The sequence below is a fragment of the Pavona decussata genome, unplaced genomic scaffold (assembly GCF_977016875.1).
Source record: "Pavona decussata unplaced genomic scaffold, jaPavDecu1.1 SCAFFOLD_253, whole genome shotgun sequence".
Taxonomy (NCBI): Eukaryota; Metazoa; Cnidaria; class Anthozoa; order Scleractinia; family Agariciidae; genus Pavona; species Pavona decussata.
This window is the reverse complement of record NW_028145656.1, coordinates 211,437-237,265: the sequence shown is the minus strand read 5'-3', so window position 1 is coordinate 237,265 and position 25,829 is coordinate 211,437. Positions and strand designations below refer to the sequence as shown.

General features: G+C 40.0%; 1 protein-coding gene across 1 annotated transcript in view; it reads right to left on the bottom strand.

The window, feature by feature from the left end:
* The window catches only part of LOC146456890 (coagulation factor V-like), a 55,594-nt gene that overhangs the window by 2,498 nt on the left and 27,267 nt on the right, over positions 1-25,829 (bottom strand). The window contains exons 2-5 of the mRNA XM_085092576.1: positions 22,579-22,638; positions 6,361-6,680; positions 2,140-2,275; positions 1,237-1,587 (exon numbers count right to left, since the gene is read on the bottom strand). Of these exons, the coding sequence (XP_084948702.1) occupies positions 1,237-1,587; positions 2,140-2,275; positions 6,361-6,680; positions 22,579-22,636 (865 nt within the window). The 5' untranslated portion in view covers positions 22,637-22,638. The remainder of the gene's footprint in view (positions 1-1,236; positions 1,588-2,139; positions 2,276-6,360; positions 6,681-22,578; positions 22,639-25,829) is intronic.

Below are 25,829 nucleotides of genomic sequence, written 5' to 3'. Positions count from 1 at the left end.
GATTTTGTGATTACTGATTCCTGCACCATATGGATAAGATCCTCCTTCGTTGTCTGCATTACCTGTATCTTCATTATCAAACTTTATCCACTCCACATTAACTACGGCCCACTTCACCTGCTGACATTCAGCTGACTCATAAGCTAGCAAGAAAAATGGCGTCGTGGTGGGAAGAGAGATAGGTTGCCTTTTATCGCCGTCTGTTCTACAGCAAAATTCAATCTTTGTATCGATGGTATATTCCCCATCAGGAAGTGTTCCCGATTTGCTGTTTCTGTTGTTGTTGTTTTCGTCGTCCCATTTAATAAATCCAGATGACAAATTGGTAGGGCAGGCGCCGCCTTTTTTGTAAATGCAGTATTTACCTGAAGCCAGTCAGATAAAAATTGTGTTAATTGCGTTTTAGCTCTTTAAATTCTCGCTATAATGATATTTCGTGAATAGAAATATATCATTGCATTACCTTTAGGCCAGAGTCTTGGTTTCATCTCTGTCGAGTTAGTCGTTTTCATACAGAATGATCGTTCAATGTCATTCCTGCTTACTGTCGCGTCAAGGTGAAGCTTGTTGGATCTGAAGCTGTTAGGACTGTCATCTTCGGTGTCCTGGTATCTCCGTCCACTCAACCACTGAAAGCCATCAGCATACGGACACCCGAATACAGATTTTGGCAGCCCGTATGAACCCACTGGCCAAAAAGCGGATTCTGTAAAAGTAATGGTTTTCACACTTGCAAAACTATTTTGATAGACTATAGAACGAAGGTTTCAAATCGCTTTGCAACTCTTCACTTCCAATGACCACCGCTTCAGATCCTCAATTGCTCTAAAACCTCAGAAATTTAATTAAATCATTCAAGTTAACCCAACGATAAACTGAAACCATTTACGAATCGGTAAAATGGTAGGAATACAAAAGTACCGACAATAAAAGTAAACTTTGCAATCAAAAGGTCAAACTCCACTTTTCTTATTGTAAGCACTTTCTATCTGCTTTGAATGTCACAAACATGAGGATTAGGTTCATGTTTTTAAAGAACGTGAGATCGACGCACCAACAACTCCCACGCCACTGCCTACAAGACATTCTCTCAATCATACACCTAACAGGTGTGTGTGTTATTCCTGCTTTGTAACCCGAAGTGTCAGAACATTAAACAGAGACCTATCACCAATACTAACATGCAAACAATAACAGTGACTCAAATGAATAAAATCGTTAAAAAAGGAAGCTTACTTGAACATGTACCCTCGCAGTAGAATGCACTGAATCCGGTGTAAGAGCCGCTCTTATCTGATTTGAATATAACAAACATTTGATTGGAAGAGGAGTAGATTCCTTTTTTTGATGGAGGGCTACCTCCGTAGAATACTCCCAACACCTCCCCAGTGCTATTCGTGCCATCATGGACGTATAAAGCGTCTGTGTTATTCTCATTTTGCAAGCGAAAGTTTGTGAACATCAAGTGAATTTGTTGTGTTCGGTTGACCGTGATCGTCCAAGAGCAGTACTGGCCATCCGGGTACTTCCCTGGATAGTTTGGTGAGTGAAAACTTCCCATGACTCCTGTTAGGCTTTCGTTGCATCCTACAAAAAGAAACATATTCCGCTTAGTATGGAACACGAATTGCAATGCAATCTTATATCCAAAGGACTTTAATTGGTCATTCTTAAACTCAATTTTCCTCGATGATACTATCTATTGGTTTAAATTTGTACGCATACGTGGAACAAACGATATGTATGTCCCACAATGAAGGTTGCCACTAAATACTCTTAAGACCTCTCCGGTGATATTCTCTCCGTCATACACATATAAAGCATCTGTGTTATTATAGTTTTGCAAACTGAAGTTTGTGAACGTTAATTGAATTTATGTAATGGAGCAACCGTGATCCTCCAGGAGCAGTACTGACCATCCGGGTTCTTTTTTGGATAGTTTGGTTAGTCTTTGGTCAGTTTCAACGACTTAGTGTTATTTTAGTAACATGTATTCGTTGAATGTAATAATTCTCTGCGAAATGATATTTGAAATATCTGAATTTGATCGTTTTATTATTTATTTAAGTGAGGCCTTAAAGGTAGGAAAAAACCCAATATCTAGCAAAATTGTGTTTGTTTACACAAATGTAACCTCACCCGTGTCATAGACCTCCACTCTTAGGCAGTTCCAGTTGTGTTGTTTAAATGGATGGAATCGAATATATCTTGTTTTTACTGGCAGTGGTAACACATGTTTGTCAATAGTGTTGCTGTTGCCTGACCTGTGAAATTCCTTCAAACACAACAATTAAGATTTAGTACTAAAGTTCTTCTGTTGCTGCTGTCTCCCATTTGTGGTGGGAATAATTCGTTTGTAGTGTTGATGGCTGAGACGTCAAACTAGGGGATGGCTCGCGGGGTTATTGAAATAAATGGTTTGGATGCCAGTATCCTTAATTTGAGATCATATTCATTCTCTGGGTCAAAGCGAAGAGGAAGGGTGCTTATTCCGCAGGTCTTGACGAGGAAAGAGAGGATCCAAACCTTTTCCCGTAGTAATCCAGGTTCCAGTTCGAGTTTCGTAAAATCTATCAGCCTAACGGAACGGTATTTTCCGTTCAAATGCAAACCCGTTGAATCACTGGTTTTCCACGTTAACGGGAATAACACAGTCAAATTAACCTTAAGAAACTGGGCCCGAGTAAAGTTTTTTTTTTCGAATTAATTTTCTGGAACGTTTGGAAAACCTCGCGAAGTATGTCTAAAGGTCAGTAATTACAAACACTCAGCACGATCGGTTCTTTTAATCTACTAGAAAAATGGAACAAAATAATGGCAAACCCAGAGTAAGTCAGAGGTTAAAATAAAAATGTGTTCTCGCATTATTTGCGATGTCTCACAAGTATTGTGATGGTAACAGTCCACCAGGGGGGGCTGGCAGCTACCTTCGATCTTGCCGCATTTCGGAAAGACATGATCGCCCCAGTAAAGAAATCTGTCAATCATTCGAAAACCGTAACGAGCATGCGTGAAATGCGAAGAATTCATGCTATTTTGTCCGTGGCGACTCGACGGTGGAAAACGCATAGCCTGTTGCGGTAGTACGAAGATTGAACACTACGATTAATCAAGACCGCTGGAATGAGGTGCCAGCTTTGTTTTAGGTTAGTAGAGCCGTCAGCATTGAAATTGCGAGCAACATGTTCTCAGCTAAGCTGAGATTTTACCAGCGAGTGTATGTGGTGAAGAATATGATTTGTAATGTAGCGAACGATTACGGTTTTCGTCGTCTCAGGAAGATATTGTACGTCGACAATAGTAGATTTCAATTTCGATGCTTGTTCAGTTCTGAAGAAACTAGAAGCCATGCAGTGTTTCACGACTGTCATCGCGAAAGAATGTAAGCTTATTTCTCAAGATCGTCTTGGAACTTTATAAATGTAAGCTTATTAAAAGTATTTGTCCCACATTTTATGCGTATTAACTGTTGAAAGCGTCGTTACGAATCAAACAGCATGTTTTTTTTTTTGTGGAATTCTCCCTCTGTTTAAATGTTGCGTGACGACAGTTATTCCTGTAAGTTTAATTTTAATGCACAAATGGTTTAAATGCATACACAAGGAAAACGGCTTGGGTCCTTTAGAAATTTTTAGATAAGAAAATTTTGCAACTGGAAAGGATAACTTATAAAGATCTCAGAAGAAGATTGCTCAACATTATTGTGAATAGAGCTACCAGGTTTGTATGAGCGGTTGCAAGGGTAATTGTCTCTTGTCTGTACGGGGAGATTAACTTACGTGAGAAGACATTCAGGTCCTTATTCTCTTGTGCAAAAAATTGGGAAGTTGGGTTCAGTAGCACCGGGTGAACAATGTACTTATACACTGAGATCCTGCAGAAACCACATGCATGTGCAGAAACCGTGGAAGGTACATGTAAATATTATTGTCTTACATGTCACCCTTTAATACATCTAGATGTCCATGACCACCTGTATCGGTATGGTGGTTTTCCCCCATTGGTGGATGCCAAAATGGAGCTACTGGGAATACACCCTAAAACCCGACTGCAAGGGAGATACAGTACCAAATAGATCCCGGGATGGCAAATCAACCATGGTTTCTCTATGTATGCAACAGCCATTTCGAAGAAGACAATCTAAATTATCACCCCCTCGATTACTGAAGTGTTTCTAGCAACTCGAGGATTAACCCAGCTGACCACATTACTTTGCAGTATAATTATGTCATCTGCACATGACCATATACGTCAGAACCGCAACATATTACAATACTGTTAAATTGGTACATATTGTGTAACATAGTCAAGTGTAATTAGCATATTGTAAATTATGCAATCACTGCACATTTTCACACACTTGAACAGTGTAATGACTGGCTGGAGTATTGCTGTTTAGCACCCTGTCTCTTTTATGTTCCAGTTCTCACCCCAGAGATATGACAGACAAAATCTAAAATAATGAAAGATAACTTCACTTCTTTCTTTAAAATGATGAGATTTATTACCAAGCATACATAATGAATTCAAAAGTCAATATTTGTGGCTCACTTGGCAAAGTTGAAGGGCAAAGTGCTGCTAACATCACCTCTCAACTTTTCACCATTTAGAAAAGATTGGAAAAGAAAAATCTGTTGTTGAGAGTATGATAGTAACATTTTAAGCAAAACAGAAAATTAGATCACCAGAACCTCCACAGTTTGTTGACTCCCAGTTGGTAGTTGCTGTAAAGGGAGGAAATTCTACAGTGTACTTAAATGAAAAAATAGGGAAGATAACGATAAAGTGGAATAGAGGAAGTCTTACTACCTCTCGCGAGTGTCGACAGGAGCAGGTCTAGCCCTGTGAACTATGTGGGTCAGCTAGTCGTTGGTTACAGTATTGACCAAAACTTCAGGTGAAAGGGCGACCGAAACCTTCCTGTGATGTTTGGACGTCGAATAGCCAAATTGTTTGCGAATTCGCACAGACGCGCTTTCACATAAAATCGCCGCCATGTTTGTTTATCAAAAAATCAGTACTTAGTCTCGCTCGGCCAAATTTCTTAACTGGGGCGATCATAAACTCGGATCCAGGCCTCGCTGCTGACCCCCCCCCCCCCCCCTGCAGTCCACATTTAAAGAGGAAGTATCATGGGGTTCTTGATATCTTTTGTTAAAAATGATGAAATAAGACCTTCAATCACCTGCCAAATAATTCTAGAATGATGAGAGGAAAGAAATCAACTCAATTCTTCAAAGAAACAACTCGTGATCTGTTCTAGCGCATTTTGGAAACAAAAATGCGAGAACTTGAAAAACATTAGCCTAATATTTTTCAAGTCTCAACCCAAACCGGCCTACTCTGTCTCTGGCCAGAGGCACTAATCGACAGTTTTATTGCACTGGGGTGATAATTTATAACAAACTTGACAATTATTTCGTTGTTTCTGCTGACAGTCAAACATTTGGGTTTTGAAATGACAGCAAATTTTCGTGATACTTCCCCTTTAAATACCATATCCGGGGAGGAACAGCTTTTTCACAAAACGAGGCAGACATGTGTTTTCAACTGACCGATCGAGGTTTAGGACGTAGCATGTTCGTTTGCGTTCGATTGAGGAACTCTTTTGTGGAGTTCGATTTTACTTGACTGTGTTCAAACTCAATAGACAGGCATCCCAAGGCCCCAAGCACGCGTCACTTGAGAGTGTGTAATAATAAGAATTTAAGCGCGTTATAAGACTTTGTATTGGAAATAAAATACTTAAATAACGTTAATTTGAATTTCAATCATTTATATGAATAAAATTGACTCGCCTCTGGTTTATTCTTGTGCTTTGTGGATTATTTTACCGTTTCGGGCATTCTTTGAAATCACTGTCAGTGTCATTCTGAAACAAAGGCCGCGAATGAGACTACCTTAACTGTACTCCGTCTTATGAAGGGAATGACACAGACATTCTGAAACAAAGGCCGCGAATGAGACTACCTTAACTGTACTCCGTCTTATGAAGGGAATGACACAGACATTTGTGATTTCAAAGAATGCCCGAAACGGTAAAATAATCAAAAAACGCACAAAAATACACCAGAGCTAAGTCAGTTTTATTCATTTTATTGAATGAAAGTTAGATTTAGCTTTATTTAGGCTATAGAATAGACAGTGTTTTATTCCCATACAAAGTCTTAAAACGCGTTTAAATTCTCAACGGTTGCCTATAGCCCAATACCGCTTCCACTCAAAGGTCACCGTTCCTCCAGTAACTAATAATTACATGCTCTCTAGTAACGCGAACTTGGGCTGCCTGTGCTTAATACAACAATTCCGTTACATTGATTACTGACTGCTCGGGTTGCTCTGCCAGAATTTAAATCTTACCACTTCCGTGCCATTTAAATATTTACACGTTGTCCATTTTTGTCCGTAAGATGAGTAAGACAGCTTGAAGTCTGTTGTCCATTCATTGCCATTTATGTCCCCCTGGGTAGCAACAGCACACACCTGAACTGTTTTCCCAAGATTAACCTGCAGCCAGTCGTCATTCCTCCTGGCTTCTTCGGCACACCAGCCATCACCCCTGTTCCCATTAAGTCGACCATAAGCAGCTTGAAAACCATCGCCATGCCGTGAAGAGGCTGTGAGCTGATAATCAGGAATTTTTAATGTGTCAGATACTCCTACAGGTGTAGTGCAAATATCTGCAGTCATAGAAAACGTTAAGGTCTAAATTAGCATATTACTAGAAGCAATTGACGGCGTCTTCAGCCGTAGGTTATGATCATAGGCAATAAAATTCCATATTTATTAACGAGGTAGAAAATTCATGTTTATTGCGCTGAAAACAAATTCAAATTTGTTACACTCAAATTTATCATTTCATTCCAACATTAAGACTTTGGAGCCGTGTATACGATTGGTCTTCGACCCAACGCCCAGGAACTAAAAGTGCCTAGCCTGAGTAGGAAAAAGTAATTCAGGACTCCATTGAATGCTATGCCGCACCGCAAAATGCACACATCGGGCAACGTTCCCTGCAATCGATATCGAACATATCGAAACCATTTAACCCACTCAAATTAAAGGGAAAGTGTCACAGGGATTTTGACCTTTTATGGTGAAAATGATGCGACAACTCCTTTACTTAGTTGCAAAATAATTCAAGACTAGTAGTAGGTTATGAGTGGAATTAACCTGGTTAGTGTCGAGGTTAGGTCGAGGTGTCGAGGTAAATCATTGATATTCCTAAGCGTCGAGTCCATGACGTCATCTATTGTTATAACCTAGGGAAAAAATGCGTTCCTGCATACTAATAACTGTCTTCCTCCATACTAATGAAGTGTCGAGGTTTACTAATGAGCGTCACTCTTGCACAAAGGAAACAATAGACATGCCCAGGCTTGCCCGCTCTATTCCCACCCTGATTGGATCTTAAGATTTGTATGGCCAGTTTGAATAAAAGCGCGCTTTCTCTTGGTAGCGTCACTCTTGCAATCGCTTTGCTGGGAAAACTTTTTTTCGATTTTTAAAACGTTAGTACCGTTGAAAATGGCTTTTTTCACAAACGTTGTTGATCTTCAAGCTGCCTTGAGCGCTTGTTTAACTGTCCGCGACTGGGAGGTGTTGTTTGAAGCCCCGTTTGCTGGGAAAATTTATCTCCGAGATTTCAGGTTATTCGTGACGATTATCGATCATTACCGTCAAAAAACAAAACACACACACACATATATACACAAAGTGGCGCTGAAAACTCTATATTTCAAGTTTGTTTGACTATTACAAGACCGTTTTCTCCTACCTATCTCGAGGAAATAAAAAAACTATTAAAGTCACGCACCGTTAGTCAGTTAATTATGCGGATCCACGAGTCTTAAGTTGCATACAAATTAGTTCAGTTCTGCTGGAAAAACCCAAGGGAGTATCTTGACGCATTAGTATATAATCAATTTTATATAACTTAACAAGGATCAATTAAAACACGCGACTTATAATTGCTAGCAATAGAACCAGACAAGAGATACCGTTTAAAAAACTTTATTAAAAAACAATGAGGAAAAAGAGTCAAATACTCAGCGATTTGAAAGGAAAAGGAATGAAAATGAATCATTTGACTGACTATTACAAATCCGTTTTTTCCGTTTTATTTCGAGGAATAATAAATATTCCTTCCGTGTCTACACAATTTTCCTATGGCCTCTAAGCCAAGAGTTCGACTTTCTTTGTTTCTTGCGGTTTGCCTTGTTCTTTGAAGTCGGTCTTTTAGTTTTTGCTTTAAAAGAGGCCTCATTTCTCCGCTGTCTTGACAGTTCGTACACCGTTTCTTGTGTCTGTGCTGGATTGTGAAAGTGATTTTTTCCGGATTTATCCGCTTTACTTTCGTAAACGACGACTTTAACTTTAGGTTGCAGTTTCGCCTCTTGTAAATACTGTCTTCGCTGTATGTGCCCTAACTGATGAACATCCGCGAGATGGTTAGCTAATCTGACAAGGTATTTAGCCCCGCACGATGGAATCGGACAGTTTCTGCAAACTCTCTTGTAAACCATGTTGACAGTTTGTTGACTGAACACAAATGACATCTTTTTCGCAAATAGTCAGGTTATATAGAGTGTCAGAAGGGCCAAACACAGACCAGAAAGGCCATAACCAGGCCAAACACAGTCCTGAAAGGCCATAACCAGGCCTGAAAGGCCAAAACCACGCCAAAAGGGACAAAAAGAGACAAACGGGCCATTTCTAGTCTTCTTTTATTTATGAAGGAGAACGCTTAGTAACCCCGCCTTCATCAATTTTCTATAAAAGAGACGCGTTACTTTCTGAAGTTTAGTTTCCTGTCAGAAGGCGTGCGGTTCAAACCAAAGATGACGAGCACAAACTATACCTTATACCTGCAACAAGGTGCTGGAAATGATGAAGACAATGAAGAAAGCGATTTCTCCCAAGAAAGCGAAGTTTCTAGTCAAGGAACGGAGTCTTCCCAAGAAGAAGAAACAGAAAACTTAGAGCCGTGGTCACGCATTCTTGATGAAGCCGAGAACCGCCACAAGACCCAGCTTAACGCTTTGATCAATCAATACCAAGAAAACGGCGATTCAGAAAATGTGGCTCGTAGTAAAGCCGTAAACGCTCTCGTTCCTGTTTACAGAAAAGAGCTAAGAAAAGTACTCTTAGAGAATCTACAGTGGATGCGTGCAATGAAAAAAGATCCCACCTTCAAAAAAGTGATGGAAACTCAAAAAGAGCTTAAAGACACAGAAGGATTTGATTGGTTGGAATCGACTGAACTTGCTATCGATAAGCGAAAATTCTTACTCAATCGATTATACGAAAAGTAGCCCATTCCACAAGATCAAGACTAAACCTACTATGAATGTTATGGAATTTTTTTTTATTTCCGGGACCTTTGTATTGTTGCATTTCAATAAAACTGTAAACAAGCAAACTTTAAGTGTGTTGATTGATGACTTGAAAATAATAACAATAATAGTAAACTTGTACAAAAAATTAAAATAAAAATCTGAAATTTGAAATACAAATTACTAAAGCAAGATCAAAACTTTTTAATTAAACACTGTTATTTGTGATGACACTTTTAAATAAAGATGATGATTCCAAAGTTGAGAGCTGTTGCGTGACTAGCGACGCGCGCGCCCACGCGTGTGTCTGAGAAAAATACTACTACTACTACTACTACTACTACTACTACTACTACTACTACTACTACTACTACTACTACTAATAATAATAATAATAATAATAATAATCATAATAATAAAAACATATAACTACAAATGGCCCGTTTGTCTCTTTTTGTCCCTTTTGGCGTGGTTTTGGCCTTTCAGGCCTGGTTATGGCCTTTCAGGCCTGTGTTTGGCCTGGTTATGGCCTTTCTGGTCTGTGTTTGGCCCTTCTGACACTCTATATAACCTGACTATTTGCGAAAAAGATGTCATTTGTGTTCAGTCAACAAACTGTCAACATGGTTTACAAGAGAGTTTGCAGAAACTGTCCGATTCCATCGTGCGGGGCTAAATACGTTGTCAGATTAGCTAACCATCTCGCGGATGTTCATCAGTTAGGGCACATACAGCGAAGACAGTATTTACAAGAGGCGAAACTGCAACCTAAAGTTAAAGTCGTCGTTTACGAAAGTGAAGCGGATAAATCCGGAAAAAATCACTTTCACAATCCAGCACAGACACAAGAAACGGTGTACGAACTGTCAAGACAGCGGAGAAATGAGGCCTCTTTTAAAGCAAAAACTAAAAGACCGACTTCAAAGAACAAGGCAAACCGCAAGAAACAAAGAAAGTCGAACTCTTGGCTTAGAGGCCATAGGAAAATTGTGTAGACACGGAAGGAATATTTATTATTCCTCGAAATAAAACGGAAAAAACGGATTTGTAATAGTCAGTCAAATGATTCATTTTCATTCCTTTTCCTTTCAAATCGCTGAGTATTTGACTCTTTTTCCTCATTGTTTTTTAATAAAGTTTTTTAAACGGTATCTCTTGTCTGGTTCTATTGCTAGCAATTATAAGTCGCGTGTTTTAATTGATCCTTGTTAAGTTATATAAAATTGATTATATACTAATGCGTCAAGATACTCCCTTGGGTTTTTCCAGCAGAACTGAACTAATTTGTATGCAACTTAAGACTCGTGGATCCGCATAATTAACTGACTAACGGTGCGTGACTTTAATAGTTTTTTATTTCCTCGAGATAGGTAGGAGAAAACGGTCTTGTAATAGTCAAACAAACTTGAAATATAGAGTTTTCAGCGCCACTTTGTGTATATATGTGTGTGTGTGTTTTGTTTTTTGACGGTAATGATCGATAATCGTCACGAATAACCTGAAATCTCGGAGATAAATTTTCCCAGCAAACGGGGCTTCAAACAACACCTCCCAGTCGCGGACAGTTAAACAAGCGCTCAAGGCAGCTTGAAGATCAACAACGTTTGTGAAAAAAGCCATTTTCAACGGTACTAACGTTTTAAAAATCGAAAAAAAGTTTTCCCAGCAAAGCGATTGCAAGAGTGACGCTACCAAGAGAAAGCGCGCTTTTATTCAAACTGGCCATACAAATCTTAAGATCCAATCAGGGTGGGAATAGAGCGGGCAAGCCTGGGCATGTCTATTGTTTCCTTTGTGCAAGAGTGACGCTCATTAGTAAACCTCGACACTTAATATTATGCAGGAAGACACTTAATTAGTATGGAGGAAGACAGTTATTAGTATGCAGGAACGCATTTTTTCCCTAGGTTATAACAATAGATGACGTCATGGACTCGACGCTTATGCATATCAATGATTTACCTCGACACCTCGACCTTACCTCGACACTAACCAGGTTAATTCCACTCATAACCTACTACTAAGACTGACACAAAAAAGGAATTAACTAAATTATTGAAAGGAGCAGCTCCATGACCTGCTCTAGTGCATTTTTGAAACGAAATTGCAAGAACTTGAAAACAGTTAGCCTAACATTTTTCAAGATGCAGTCCATTTTAACCCTGCCCCATAAGTGGCTAGAGACACTCATCGATAGTCTTGCTGCACCTAACACTGAGGGGAAATCTACAACAAATTTGAACAATATTTTAAGGTTTCTGTTGATTAAAATAACTTTTTAGAGTATATGATATAACACCAAATTCCCGTGATACTTCCCCTTTAAGCCGGTCAGTTTGGCGCGTTAAGTGAAGTTATGTTTAAAGCCTGGTCAATAAATGATTTACGTATTTTCTCCGAGTCAGTCAGTAACACAGGCATACTCGAAAAAGAAAATTTGAACTCTGCCAACAGAAGTTGAATCTATCAACTTCCGATTGCTAGTTCGGATGCTCTACCACAGTTGCATTAGACTCGTTGGGGCAAGACCATTAAACTAGGTACATGCAAATTGACAGTATTTGTTTCAGTTAAATTACCCGCCTTGACCATATTCGTCAGCAGCTAATAAGCTAAAATGTTTGTGTTATTAGACTTTTACGCTTGTAATTTAGAAGCTGGGCCATTTCTTTTAGCTGCGAACATAAGAAACAACCTAATATGTGGTTTTAAATAACCGTTTTAAATAACCGTTTAGAGGGAGAGTTTCACGGTTCGGCGCATGTGCGAGCGATAACGTAAGCGCTGTCAAGCCAATTGTTTTTGGACCAATTAGAAGCGAGCACACAACACCGGCTGGATACGGCGGGCAAGTCTTATAACTTGCTGGCATAAAAATAAAACTGATCGGCCAGTGTTTCGGTCACGTTTCAGAAAGAAACAAAAAGGCTGTCCATGTAAAACACATGGGGATTTTTGCAGCGCCGCTTCGTGCATGTCCCATGACATTCAAGAAATGCCAGAACTTATGAACTTATGCGAACGTATATGGTTTCATTTTACTACAATGTCGATATCTCGCGGCATCGATCTTTTTTTATTACGCGCGGTTCGAAAAGCCGAGAAGCTCCCTCAAACTTAGGTACTTAAATCCAGTATTTCATCAGCATTCAATGATAAACTTACTAAATGTGTTCGTTTGATAGCCTGATTTTATTAGACCAGCGAAAAGGCGAAGAATGAGAAATCCGGAAGCTTCAGGAAGCGATGGACCGTTTAGTAACATCAACACTGAGCGTCCTTCCGAGATGCTGGAATGCATTTGAGAAAACTCTGCCATGGTGGCAAATCAAAACTGCGTTTGCCATTCGCAATGACCATAATTTTATAGATAATTGAATACCTTACAATAGATTTTGTAGTTTGCCGCATTTAGCATTTAGATAACAGTCCAAGATTAGATCTCTATCATTATTAGGGGTCCATGAAGATGGCTTCTTAAAACTATTATATCTTTTTCTTATTGTGTGCTATTGTCGTTCCAAAAGAATTATTTTAGTCGCATGCGACGGGACCAGTTTTTAACATCAGCAATTAGTTCTGTTTTGTTAATGTTTGTGGGTTTTGTTTTTTTTCGCGGTTTCGCACCGCCCAAAACAAATGTGTAAAAAATATATTCTTTGCTCAAAAAAGAGAAAATGCCTCTGTTTACTTCAATCTACTGGGAATTCTAACCATTGACAATGCATTCAAACTCAAGGTTGCCATTTTCACGTTAAAATAATAAATGATCAAATATGTCCTGTTTTTGCAAACTCTATTTCCACAGCATCCTCTCGGCACTCGTACAATACCCGATTTTCATCTCGACAAAATTTTAGCAGACCAAAAATACGTACTAACTACGGTAAACACACTTTTCAATTCGCAGCATCACAAATATGGGAAACAATAGATTGTAACATTAAGCAATCAAACTCCGCTTCTTCATTTAAAACCAAATACATGAAAAATTTGCTTATAAACCAAAAGTAATGTAGACTTCTTCACTGTCATCCGTTCGCTAAACACGTTCTTTTTTCTTTTTCAAACCTTTCCAAATAATTTTCCCCTCCACCGAAATAATTTTCTCTTCCATCATAAGCAGTGCCCAACTCGAAAGCAGCATGCTCCTTTGGGCACTGCTCACACTAAACCAAACAAATTTATCCTAATTCTTTTTAATCCTCCCTTGTAATATAAATGTTTATTGTTTTTTTTATGTATTGTATTGAATCTTGTTGTACGTGTGAAAAATAAAATTGAATTGAATTGAATTGCCGCAAATCTTTTGGGGTTTTTTTCTACTGCCCGCTATTCGAGCCTGCTAATAGACGACTACAACTAACTTGCACATTTGATCACATATTTATTCGCTTCGCGTCTCTCAGTGTTGTACAATTTTTTCCATCCAAAGCAAAACACTGTTGTTTGATGCTGTTTGTCCGTCGAATTCTCAGTTTTTGACAGTTGACTTCCATGTGAACAAACAGTACGATTGAAATCTAGAAAATCCTCGCGAGTTCATCCAAAGCCAGTTGGTGAGCTTTGCCATTTCCAGCGAAAGCAGATGTGCCACGAAATCGTTGTCTATTTTGAACAGACTTATCCCTTTACCAATTTTCCACGTTTGGTGGACGTATCTTGTTAACCACACAGGATTTCTACATCCACTCCACTCTGTCCGCTTTAACTTCTGTGCTTCGAGAGAGTCCACAGAACATCCCGTCGCCGGTCGGCCGCGACGTTTCCTTTGACGATCCATCGAAAAAAATCGAACTTATATTTACAACAGGAAACAAAGTTTATAAAAAGCGAAGAACGAGGAGCGGATGATCCAAATTCGGGCGCGATTTCAAAAGATTGTTCCACCACAAGCTGTCATCGAATTTAGTGTCGATCCGTACTATTTAGTTTTGAGCCGGTCTGCTAGCGCATGCGCTTGACCGTGAACATTGGCCTTTAATACTGTTCTAAAACAAAATACAATACTCCAAAACAACCTCGTGGTTTGAAAACGACCCAAAACATATTCACAATCCTCGTAGGGCATGTGACCCAAAACGATTGTAAACAACTTGATATACAGCACTCCAAGCATCCTCCACATCATTTTCCCCCTTCTCGATGGGCCAGTGGCTCATCGAACCCATAACGTTTATACTTATTGTTCTCAGTGTTCCTTAGTATGGTTTAAAGCGTTCTCAATGTTTCTAAATGCTCATAACGTCAGTGTTCTTATTGTTTATCTTGTCTCCTGGCTGCTGCGTCCTCTGCGACACATTCTAACGGAAAATCCTGGCGATTGCTCCGATCAAAGCATTATGACCCACTTGCACTTTCACTGCTCGAACATGCCTGTCCTGTCCAGGGTAAACCTCCTGAACTCTACCCAGGGGCCAATGCCCACGAGGCGTGTCTGGGGAAATCACTAACATCATTGACTCGGATGTCTTTCTGTTCCTTCTGCCACTTTGTCCTACGGTTGAGTGTCGGTAGCCATTCTCGAAGCCAGCGGTGCCAGAAATGCGGCACCAGCTCTTGAAGACGTCTCCAACGCTTTCGTAGGCTAAATTGGCTACTGTCAACTGTTTCTGGAGCAAAGTGACCCCCCACATCATCTAAGGGGTTTGCAGACTGGCACGTTAACGGTCTGGAGATAATAAGAGCTTCAGCACCAGTAAAGGCAGTCGTCAGTTCCTAGGAATAGTTGTTGCTAAAAAGGGTGCTACCCGTGTTTTAGAAGCCACTAAGACTGTGCCATCTTTGTAAAGGTATCTTGCATATGTCGCCGCTCCATATGCTTCAGCTGACGCGTCAGTAAAGGTGTGTAGGGTCAGTGCCTCAACACTACGATCCAATTGCAACGGGAAATTCGGACATCTGATTACTCTCCGAGTTCCTCAAAACACCTTTTAGCTCTTCTAGCTTGGCTTTGGTCTAGTAGGTCATCCCAGTCCAATCCAGAGGTCCATATCTCTTGAAGAAGTATCTGCGCTAATCTCATAGCTAGGAATAGCATAAAATCGCAGAAAGTTCCGCTTGGTTAAGGGATAGTCATCCTCAGGTGGGCTCCCTCTGTAATTAAAAACATCTTCTTTGGCCAGCCACAACACGCCAAGTGTCTTTACCGAAGGCAAATTTCCTTTGTCAAAATTAACTTCAGCGGCTCTGTCTCCTTCTGGAGTCTTCTCAAGTACTCGCTCGGAGTTTGAAAGCCATTTCCCTGCGTGCATACCGGCTGACCCCTACAGTTTTGACAACTAGTCATACACTTCTAAGCATTCCTCATCACTAGGTGCAGAATCCATACTATCATCCATGTATGATGACTCCAAGATCATTTCAGTAGCTTTTGGGTGCTGTTCCTTACTTTCCACACACTCAAACAACACGGCAGGAACAAAGTCACACGTTTTTTTTCATTGTGCTGATCGACTGCTTCATTGAAGAAGATAAAAGAGCTGTAAAGTTTGATTTGCACTACTTTTTCCTGCGACATCGAAATGGTATGCAAATTTGTTGCACATATTTCGTAGGCTAATTGACCGGAATAACTATATTATTTTAGAGCAGAATAGGAAAAAAATCTGGGATCGAAAAACATTGAATGGCTGTCTTCAGTCAATCTGATAAGTTTTAGGGCCCAATATGTGATGTTTGGAAACATTCACGGGCTCCAGATGTCAAGTGTTTGTGAATCGGTTCTGATCTCATAATTCGTGACGTGAATTGCGAGCCAAAAGTATGGCACGCATATTCGATCTTCCTTGAGTGGGAAAGAGTTTGAATCAGAGCTTGAAACTTGGAACAAATAAAATTCTTTTCTCCTTTTTTGAAATATGAGATTTAATTTAGAGAAAATTACATACCAGAAACACTTCTATTTTAATGAAGATAGGCACTAGTTTCAAGGCCATTTTGGGTAGCATACACAAATCTGCATGCTTTAGAAAGCAGCTAGCGAGTTTGGAATGTTTATTGTATTAATGTTCTTGTCAAGATGGTTGGTCTAGGTTTGTGTAAAGTTTCAAGTTCATTGGGTTATTTTACACCGTGAACGGGACTTCGTCCTTTGACCTAAAATTTCGCGGTTTTCATCGGCCGGTGACCGCACCTAGGCCGCATCTCAAACTCTTGCAATTTTCTCAAAAAATGAAATACCCTGGAACTTTAAAATAAGATTTTCGAAAATAGTTAATCCAAGGATATATTCAGACGAAATATCAGAAATTCGACCAAGTGGTCGCTGAAATGCAGTTCTCGATTCTTACAGGCAGCCGCTCTTAAATTAGTACTTTCCGGGAGGACATGACTGATCTAAATCTCTCCATAAGAAGCGATGAAAAGGTCCACTCGATGGCTCCATCCCAATTAGCAGATACATCTCAGCAATGTTACAGACAAGGGCAACTGGGAATCTCCGAAAACGAAGCAGCACATCAAAGACATCACGTTGAAGCTTGGGTCCTTGAAAAATAACATCATTAAATGATACACCATTGCATTTTGCAGAAGCATCGAAAAAACCACGCGAGTCTAAGTTGTCGTCTTCTCTGGACTTACAATTGCGAAGTGAGGGACGTACCAGGACTCATCCTTTTTGGAGGGCGACACCTTGGAGATATAGCCTTTAAGTACTCAGTGATGACGTTAGAATATGATCCTGACAACAGCAGGTCCTTCAAGTGCCGTTTTTCTGTGCTAAGCAATCGATTTACTGCCATGTCATATAGTTGTCTGGAAATTTTGCAGCATCTGGTTTCCACGGCATGGCGACTTCATATCTCCCTTCTTTGAACTGCACTGAGTTTTCAAATCCTTTGATGACTAACTCTTACTCTGGTCATAGTTTCTCTCTTTTTGTCTCTGATCCACATGTCTCAATCTCCCAAAACGTTTGTAGAACAGAGGTTAGCTCCTTCTTCCGATGATGTAGGCCAAAATGGCCTACATCATGTAGGCCACAAAGTAGGCCATGTTAAGATGGGTCAAAGGTGTACCGCCAGCAATCATACCTGCCACCCCCATACATTTCCAGGTGTCAGTCGGGCCACAGGCCCACCAGGTTGCCCACAAATTTCCTTAATTGAATAATGCAGTTCCACATAGTCTATCCCGATCAGCATGTTCACGACTGGTCGAGGACCAAGATCGGGGAAGTTGATGTCTTGTGGATTCTCCCATTTTGCAGCTTGCATCTTCCAGTTGACTGGCCGCATGTTTCCAGTTACTCGTGTTGCGGTAGATGCTAAAATCCTTACATAAGTCCTGCCATCCACACCTTGCAGGTCAAACTCCACCAGCATTGTCTGGAAAAAATCCTCTCTCCATTGAGGACATTAACAGTGATCCTCTGCATGGTGCCCTCCAACCCTAACTCATCAGCAGCCACATCACCGTTTATGTAAGTCTTGGTACTAGCGTCATCCAACAATGCATTCAAGACCAACCTCCGCCCTCCATTCTTCACAACTACCGGTACGTTACGCAAAGCCACAAAATGTGCCTATTCTGGGGGCTTTGAAGCCATCACTGTTGTTGTTAAGGAACTCTCGTTCAAAAACCTTCGCTCCCCCTCCGCGCTAGGACTGGCTGAAACATTTCCGCTCCGTGAATGTCCCATCTCAGTAACCAATGCTCTTTCCGGCTCCTGGTCTGCTATCTCCGGCCCATGGTTCACTCGGTCATCAGCAAAATCATTTCTCGTTGCTAGACATCCACACAGCAATCTATTCTGCGTTCTTTGACAGCCATCAATACCACAGGGCTTACTTCGGGAACAGAAGCAAACTCTCACTTGTTTAGCCGTAAGCCAACGGCTTTAGACATCCATTTTCTTAAGGTCTTCACAACGCCACGGGGGGTTGTCTTTCCTGCAAAACTCACAGTCAAGGTTGTTAGCCTTTCCTGATGCTCTTGTCTGTCCAAAGAAGGTCAACACTCGTTCTCGGCGCCTTCCTGTGACTCCACATAATGTCTCTGCTGCAACAGTCTGGAACTCAGCTTCTTGAATGATCCACTATGAAAGTTTCTCAACACCCTCTGATTTCTTATGCTCAAACACCCATCTGTTGTAATTAGCGAGCATTAACTCGGTCATTTTCTTCTGTATCTTTATGTACAAAGACCCATGGCCATGTTCCTCGTGTCTTCGAGATTCTCTGAGATTAATGACGATCACATTTAGCAGGTCTGCTAATCTATCCAGATCTTTAGCATTACAAATACGAATAGGTCGAAACTGGTCTAATTCCTCCATATACAAATTGACCTGGCGACGCTGTCCACCATATTTTCTCTCTAATCAACCCTTAGCTGTTTCATAGGCTTCCATTGAAAGACCAAGACTTTCGACCGCCTTCAATGCTCTTCAAAAAGTTACTTCTTAAACTGCAACAACTTATACTCTGCAGTGACTAAGGCCTTGTCAACACAAATCATGAATGCGGCTTTCCAGCTCCCATAACACCGTTTGTCTCCACTGAAGACCGGAATTGATACTGTCGTTAATTGTTTCCACATATCCTTTCCAAGCCCATGATTGGACGATCCATCTTCGTTGGTTTCCGACTTTGTATCATTCTTTGGCAACGATAACCCTAGTTCCTTATCCATGGCACCATCGAGTTTGCATAATTTATCTTTAGCATCTTGTTTTGGCAGCGAAAACTCTTCGTTAGCTTCTCGAATTTTGGTTTCCATCTGCTTTTGACGGCGCGCGCATTCTTCGTCAAATTGTTTTCGAGCGCGATTGATTGATTCTTCCTTTTTACAAAATTTCTTGCGAGGTCGGTCACATGTTGGCGCACTTTCTTTGCCTGTGAATGCAAACCCAATAGTTTCCCGGAAAATTCTGAGGGCGTGCAAATAATCTTGAAAACATTCTTAACCTTTAGCGAATTCTTCTTCGATATCCTCAATTTCACGACTTGTTTTCTCCAGAGCACTACGATTGCTTGCTTTCGAATACAGTTCTGCTAACGTTGACAGACCCTCAATAACACGTTCTTGTGCCTCATCCAACAGTTTTTGGGAATCTCGAATCTCACGATGATTCGCTGCGATCGCATCTTCTAATAAATCCAACAACTGATTTTTTCCTCCTTTTAACGACGATTTCGACTCAGCTTTTGCGACTTTCCGTTCCTGGATCTTGTCTGCAATTTCTTGGCGGGCATCGTCGGCTCCGGCACTGTCTTCAGTTTCTGCTTTGTTCTTCTTTTTTGGATTTCTTGGCATTTTTCCCTTCAAGAACCTCCCTCTGCTACAAGTATGGTTTTAAGTAACCATTTGATCCTTTAAAAAAAAAACAATACTCCAAAACAAACCTCGTGGTCTGCAAACGACCCAAAACGTGTTTTCAATCCTGGTAGGTCATGTAACCCAAAACAATGGTAAGCAACCTCATATACAGCACTCAAAGCATCCTCCACATCAGCCATGTTGGTGTACAAAAGAAAAGAAAACTTGTAAACATTGTTTGCACAAAAATGGAGTTAACTGTCAGAGGAGAAAATCTTATTGTTCCTTTTCACCAACATGGCTGCCATAACGTCACAAGCCATCAATAAAAAGTGCGAAATTTAGTTCAATAATCCCCATTAAAGACTTCTACTAATGTTTAATGAGGGCGTTTTCTGTACGCATGTGTAATTAGAAGGCACCGTTTCTTAGCTACTAGTGTAAACGTTTTACTGAATTGTAAAGCATTATTACTGTTATCACAACCACTTACTGCCTTTGCTGAATTGAGATATGGGTGGCGAGATTTTGCAAAGATAGAGGGTCGTAAGACAGAGAAAGGAAATGAAGGATGCGTCGCCGAAGGGGAAGTGGGTGTGTTAAAAAAAGAAAAACATTCTGAAATCCCAGAACGGCGTAACTTGGCAACAAGGACCAAAGAGCAGGAATAGTTTGCTAAAATAGACAGGTGAAGTCCCACGAGACACGGATGGCATTGACTTTAAAACACCGAGGCGTTACAAACATGTCAGCGTTGCGCGCAGGCTAGTTTCGTGGTTATCTAGACAGTGAGAATAGGCCCCAGTGTCTTTCGATTTGACATTTAATTGCTCACTTGACATGGTGTTTCCATGGAAACACGTTTGATTGCCAAATGAAGCAATCTCCTACCTAGAGTCTTCAGGCTCTTTGGCGAGCAGTTGGTCGCCAGGAGAGAATTCATTGTCCACCATGTTTTTTTAGCCGCTGACCAGTTCGTTTACTGGCTCAAAAAAATGAAACATGATGGTGGACAGTGATTTCTCTTCAATTTGATGGACTTATCTCGTTACATGACAGCTTTAATGAAACTCTGCCGGAGTTTTCTTAGTTTGTTGCTAACATTTGTTGACGCCATGTTCGGTGCAAATATGGCCGCGTTAGTTTAATTTCACAAGTTTTACCTCTCACTTGTGGACCAAAAACTGGATTGCGACCAAATGTTTTAACAGATTTACACAGATGATGGATGAAACTTTCCACTGATATGTAGAAGAGACTGTGACAAGCGGCCACTTTTGCAATTTATTCCTTTGAACTTGGGCTAAATGGCATGTTGTGATACGTGCTCAAAGTAGATATACTCTGACCCCCAGATTTATAACAGTAATTAAAGCCTATGATTGCAATTCATCACATTGTAAACGTGAAGGGTCATTGTTTATAACTAGCGAATTTGGAGGTTTTGAATAATCTGTATTTTCCAGAACTAACAGATTACGAGCATGTGGTTTGAGGAAGAGTAGATAACTTTCTTGGGGGGAGGGTCACCACCATAGAATATTCCAAGCACCTCCCCCGTGATATTCTCTCAATCATACACGTATAAAGTGTCCGTGTTAATTTTCATGGGAGTGGATTGCTCTGCCATTTCGTACGGGCAATTTCACGGATCGCTGCGCACGTGCAAACATTGACAGCCGAAATGTCAAAAAGGAAAACAAACAGATGGAATGCCGCGCCGCAGGCGAAAACCGGTTTGGTAAATTATCTGATACGACTAACTGCAGGGAAATGAGGTTCTGGGTACGTGTGACTAGATGTTATTTTTTCCTTCTCTTCGCCGCGGATCTCTCAATTTCGAAAAAATTAACCTCTGGCTCCGCACAACAAGGGCGAATTTCATCCGCTAATTGCGAGGAGATGTGTTTGTTTGCACAAGATTACGACGAGGTGACACGTTTCATCAATAAAAATAGATTAACAGACAAAAAGCTTTCCTAAATAAAAAAAAAATTATTCAGATGGGTCTTTTTATAGGCCTAAGGAGCAAAAGCGTATAACTTTCACCGCGAGGCGACTTGCAAGTGATTTGAAGTAAATTTTAAAGCGAATTAATCGGTCTATTAGAATAGTATTTCAGTACAAATTCACAATCAAACCTATAATTATTCGTGTGCTGTATTCCTAGGATCACTCGAACATTACCATGAAATTCCGCAGATTAAAAGTTGATTTGAGATCCGCCCGCTCATCGGCTTGATAAAACCTCCAATTGAAAAACAATTCCTTGCCGTTAATTCTTGATTTTCACTGTTGAAACTGTCAAGCATTACTAAGAAGTTCCTCTTTCGATTAACCGTTTCGAAAAGGTATGTTTTCCTTCAAAAAACGCGAAATTGGAGAATGTTTAAGTTTACGACCACATCCGAGTGAAATTCCCCTACATTACGATAACTCATTCACTGCGCATGCCTGAAGGTTGACAACCCACCGACGACCGACCAAGTGACAAAAACCCCACATCGCAATAGCTCGTTAATTGCGCATGCGCGCATTCACGAGTTTAAAAAAAGAACCATTTGTAGTCAGCTATTTATTTCTGTGGAAAGTATTCAGGTGTTCCGATACGCTTTTTGCGAGATCACACTTCACTTTTTCAACCGATCAACATGAAATTTACAGCAGCAGGGGTGAGGGTGGAGGTGAAGTTAGCGAATTGACACTTGGCGGGCTCATATCAAGTCCACAGATGTTTCCTTTAAGGTCTGGAACTTATTATAATACTCATTCGAAGTTTGAAAATACCTGTGAAAATTAATCTTTAATAATTGTTTGCAAAAATTAACGTGTGGTGTTTACAACTTTTACGCTCTAGGAAATGAGAGCTTACAAGAAAAGTCTTTCCTGGGTGAGACTTTGAAATGTTTTAGTCGTTCTTATCCTACAATATTCATAAATTAATGCAGACTCTGAGATGCAGTCATTACTAAGTTCTTACCTGATGCTTCTAAGACGTACACAAAGGCTAACAGGCCTAAAGCTTTCAACCACAGCATCTCTGGGAAGGGAAAGCAGTTTTAAGTCATATTTACATATGAATTTATTTTATAAAACATTAGTCTATAATTATTCTATCAAATTGAACACCCTTTGCATTGTTTTGTTTCCTTTCATGAGGCCTGACATCGATCACATTGGTTCATTTGTAATCAAATAACCCCAAGATTGCGGTCGAAATCGAGAATGTGTTAAGGCTGTACAACTTATCAATGCTACCAAAAAATCTGGTGAAATGTTCCCTTCTTCATTTAGTACACCATAGCAGGGGAATTAAATCTCTAAGCCTTTTTCCCAATTTTTTTACGTTAGTTATCATTCTCATTATCAACACCACCACCAGAATCAGCATCCTCATCCGTCAACAAAAGTGAAAAGCCACGAGGTCTGTTTAACAAATTATATTTTCTCAATTAAATTCTTAGAATAATTCGATGTTAATTCTAACAACACTTATGGTCTGTGCACGTTTTTACGACAACAACAACAACAACAACAATACTTTATTCCACCCCATTATAATTTCAATAGAAAATATAAATATATTTATATATTAAATATATATATATATATATACATACATACATACATACATACATACATACATACATACATACATATATATATATATATATATATATATATATATATATATATATATATATATATATATATATATACCTGGATTTTTGAAAACGTGACTCCCAGAAATTGGGCACATTTTGAGACCTTCTAGGCTGAAGGAATATGCTAGTCATTAACAAGACTTCAATTAGGGTTTGTCACAAGATTTTAAACAAGGTCAAAGAATAGTATGGGAGAGAAAAACAAAAGAGGCTTTTCTTTGGAATTAGACATGACACTAATTAAAAACATCTGCATGAAATGAAACATGACCTGTGAACTTCCTACAAAATGTGTCAGAATTTAGCGATGATTAACCGCGCCAACGCATCGAAAATCTGGCCCAAAACCCGGTCTTTTAGCGCTCAAGTCTAGCTTTCTTCAACAGGATCGGCTTCTTGAGAGAAAGACAGCGTTTCAAATTGATTTTTTATGTTCATACTAGATTCATGCTGCACGCGAACTAGGATCACGGCGACCGAACATCTGCAGGAACCTATTTATGAAACTCGAGAGCGGAAATACCACCCAAAATCGCATATCTCGACTAATCGATCACTAGCCTAACGACGCTACAGTTATAAGGGTGAAAAATAATCGAATAGCTTTTCAAACTCACGCTTTTTGAAGAGAAAATCCTTGCCCATCCTTGCTAGTGTTTTCATACTAACTTAAGTTCCCAGATGTTGAAATCAACATTTGAAAAGGGAAGGGTTAGCGCCCTTTTCTACCACAAAAATATACTAAGTCTTTGGCTGGGTAACAAATTCGCGGAAATTTCACGTTGGCCGAAAAGAAATCATCCCTAAGACCTACTTTTTAAAGCCAAAGACTGTCACCTCCTCAAGCAAAGCACACAACATACTACCCTTTGTAGTTCACGCCCGAGTAACTGAAAGTTACCCGTTTAGCTTGAAAAAGAACTAAATAGGCAGCATGTTAGACAAGGCAGGACGCTGCACTCGTTAGACTTTTTTCCCTCATTAGACTTAATGATGTCCTCAGGAAAACTTTGCTTCAGGAAGCCAAACGAAACGCTAGGTCTAATGACTTAGTTCTGATCTCAGAGCGCGCGCCGAATTCAAAGCCAAATCGTTGCGTTGTTAAAAGACGTTTGAGAGAGAGTGGGGCTAGGTTAGCAAAACAAGGAAGGAGGGAGGGGGGGGGGGGGGGAGAAAAATATTTTGAGTTTATAAATATCTGCTAATGACCCTTTATATTTTTTTCTTATTGACCTAGAACAAAAAAAAAATGCAAAAAAAAAATAGATAAATAAATAAAAAAGCAAAATCTCACAAGAGAAACTAACATAAGGCAATATTTCTGGAGCCATCTTTTCAAAAATTCAGGTATATATATATATATATATATATATATATATATATATATATATATATATATATATCTGTCTGAATTTAAAAGAACATACCCTCAGAAATCTATGATTTTTGTTAACTTTTCTTAACATATAACTTGTTTTTTTTATTATTTTTTTATTTCCCATTAAATTTAAGGATTTACGATACAAGAGTCACCAGCAGTCATTTTAAAGACAAAAGCTATTCTTCTCCTGACCCCCCGTCCCCAAAACTACCCGATGTAGACTCATTTAATTGTTTTGCCCAGCTAGCCCCATTCTCTCTCAAACGTTTATACACGGCACAACGAACTCGCTTTGAATTCGGCGCGCTCCTAGCTGAGAAGAAATTCATTAGCCCTAGCGTTTTGTTTGGCTTTCTTAAGCAAAGTTTTCCTGAGGACATCATTAAGTCTAATGAGGGAAAAAGTCTTCCGAGTGCAGTTGCTGCCCGGTCTAATATGCTTGCTACCAGTAGTCCTGTTTTTCAGCTAAACGGGTAAACTTTAGTTACTCGGGCTTGGACGAAGGCTGGCATATTTTGGGCTTTGCTTGAGAGTAGTTAGATATTTGGGTGTATCAGCTCACTTTTCAAAAAATGATAAAAAATCCCATACGAAACCTTATAAATCCAATATTTTTCCTAACTCCTGCAACGGAGACGCCATAAACCACACATTATCTCACCCCAATAACTACATAAAATACTATTTCAGCCTTTGAATTCAACCCTAAACTCAGAAACCTAAAAACCTAAATCCTCGGTTTTGAAAAAACCTAAATTTAGGTTTTTCATAAATGACACCAAACTGATCCCCAACTCACAAACAATCATCGATTAAATCCAACCAACTCATCAATCGCTGATTTGAATGATGAATACAATATTTTTGAACACCAATTTGGATAAAAAAATAATCATTATGGTTGTTGTGTGACTGGATGCCGTTACTGTCACGCGTGACGTTGTGTGACTTGTCACGAAAATGGACAAAGCCCTAGACGTGGGGTGCTCGGTTGGCTGTTTACTTGCCTGGCCCCAGCCAGGTCTTTTTCCCGCCGCTGGACAAAGGCGGCTGTCCCTTCCCAGTTTACCTCTGGGACAGAGGTTGAGTTCGGGAAAGAACTCTGAGCACCCCGCTGTAAACCAGTAGGGCCTGAGCGGGCTCACCCTGGAGGTACCGTCTACTGGAAGACATCCCACACTACTC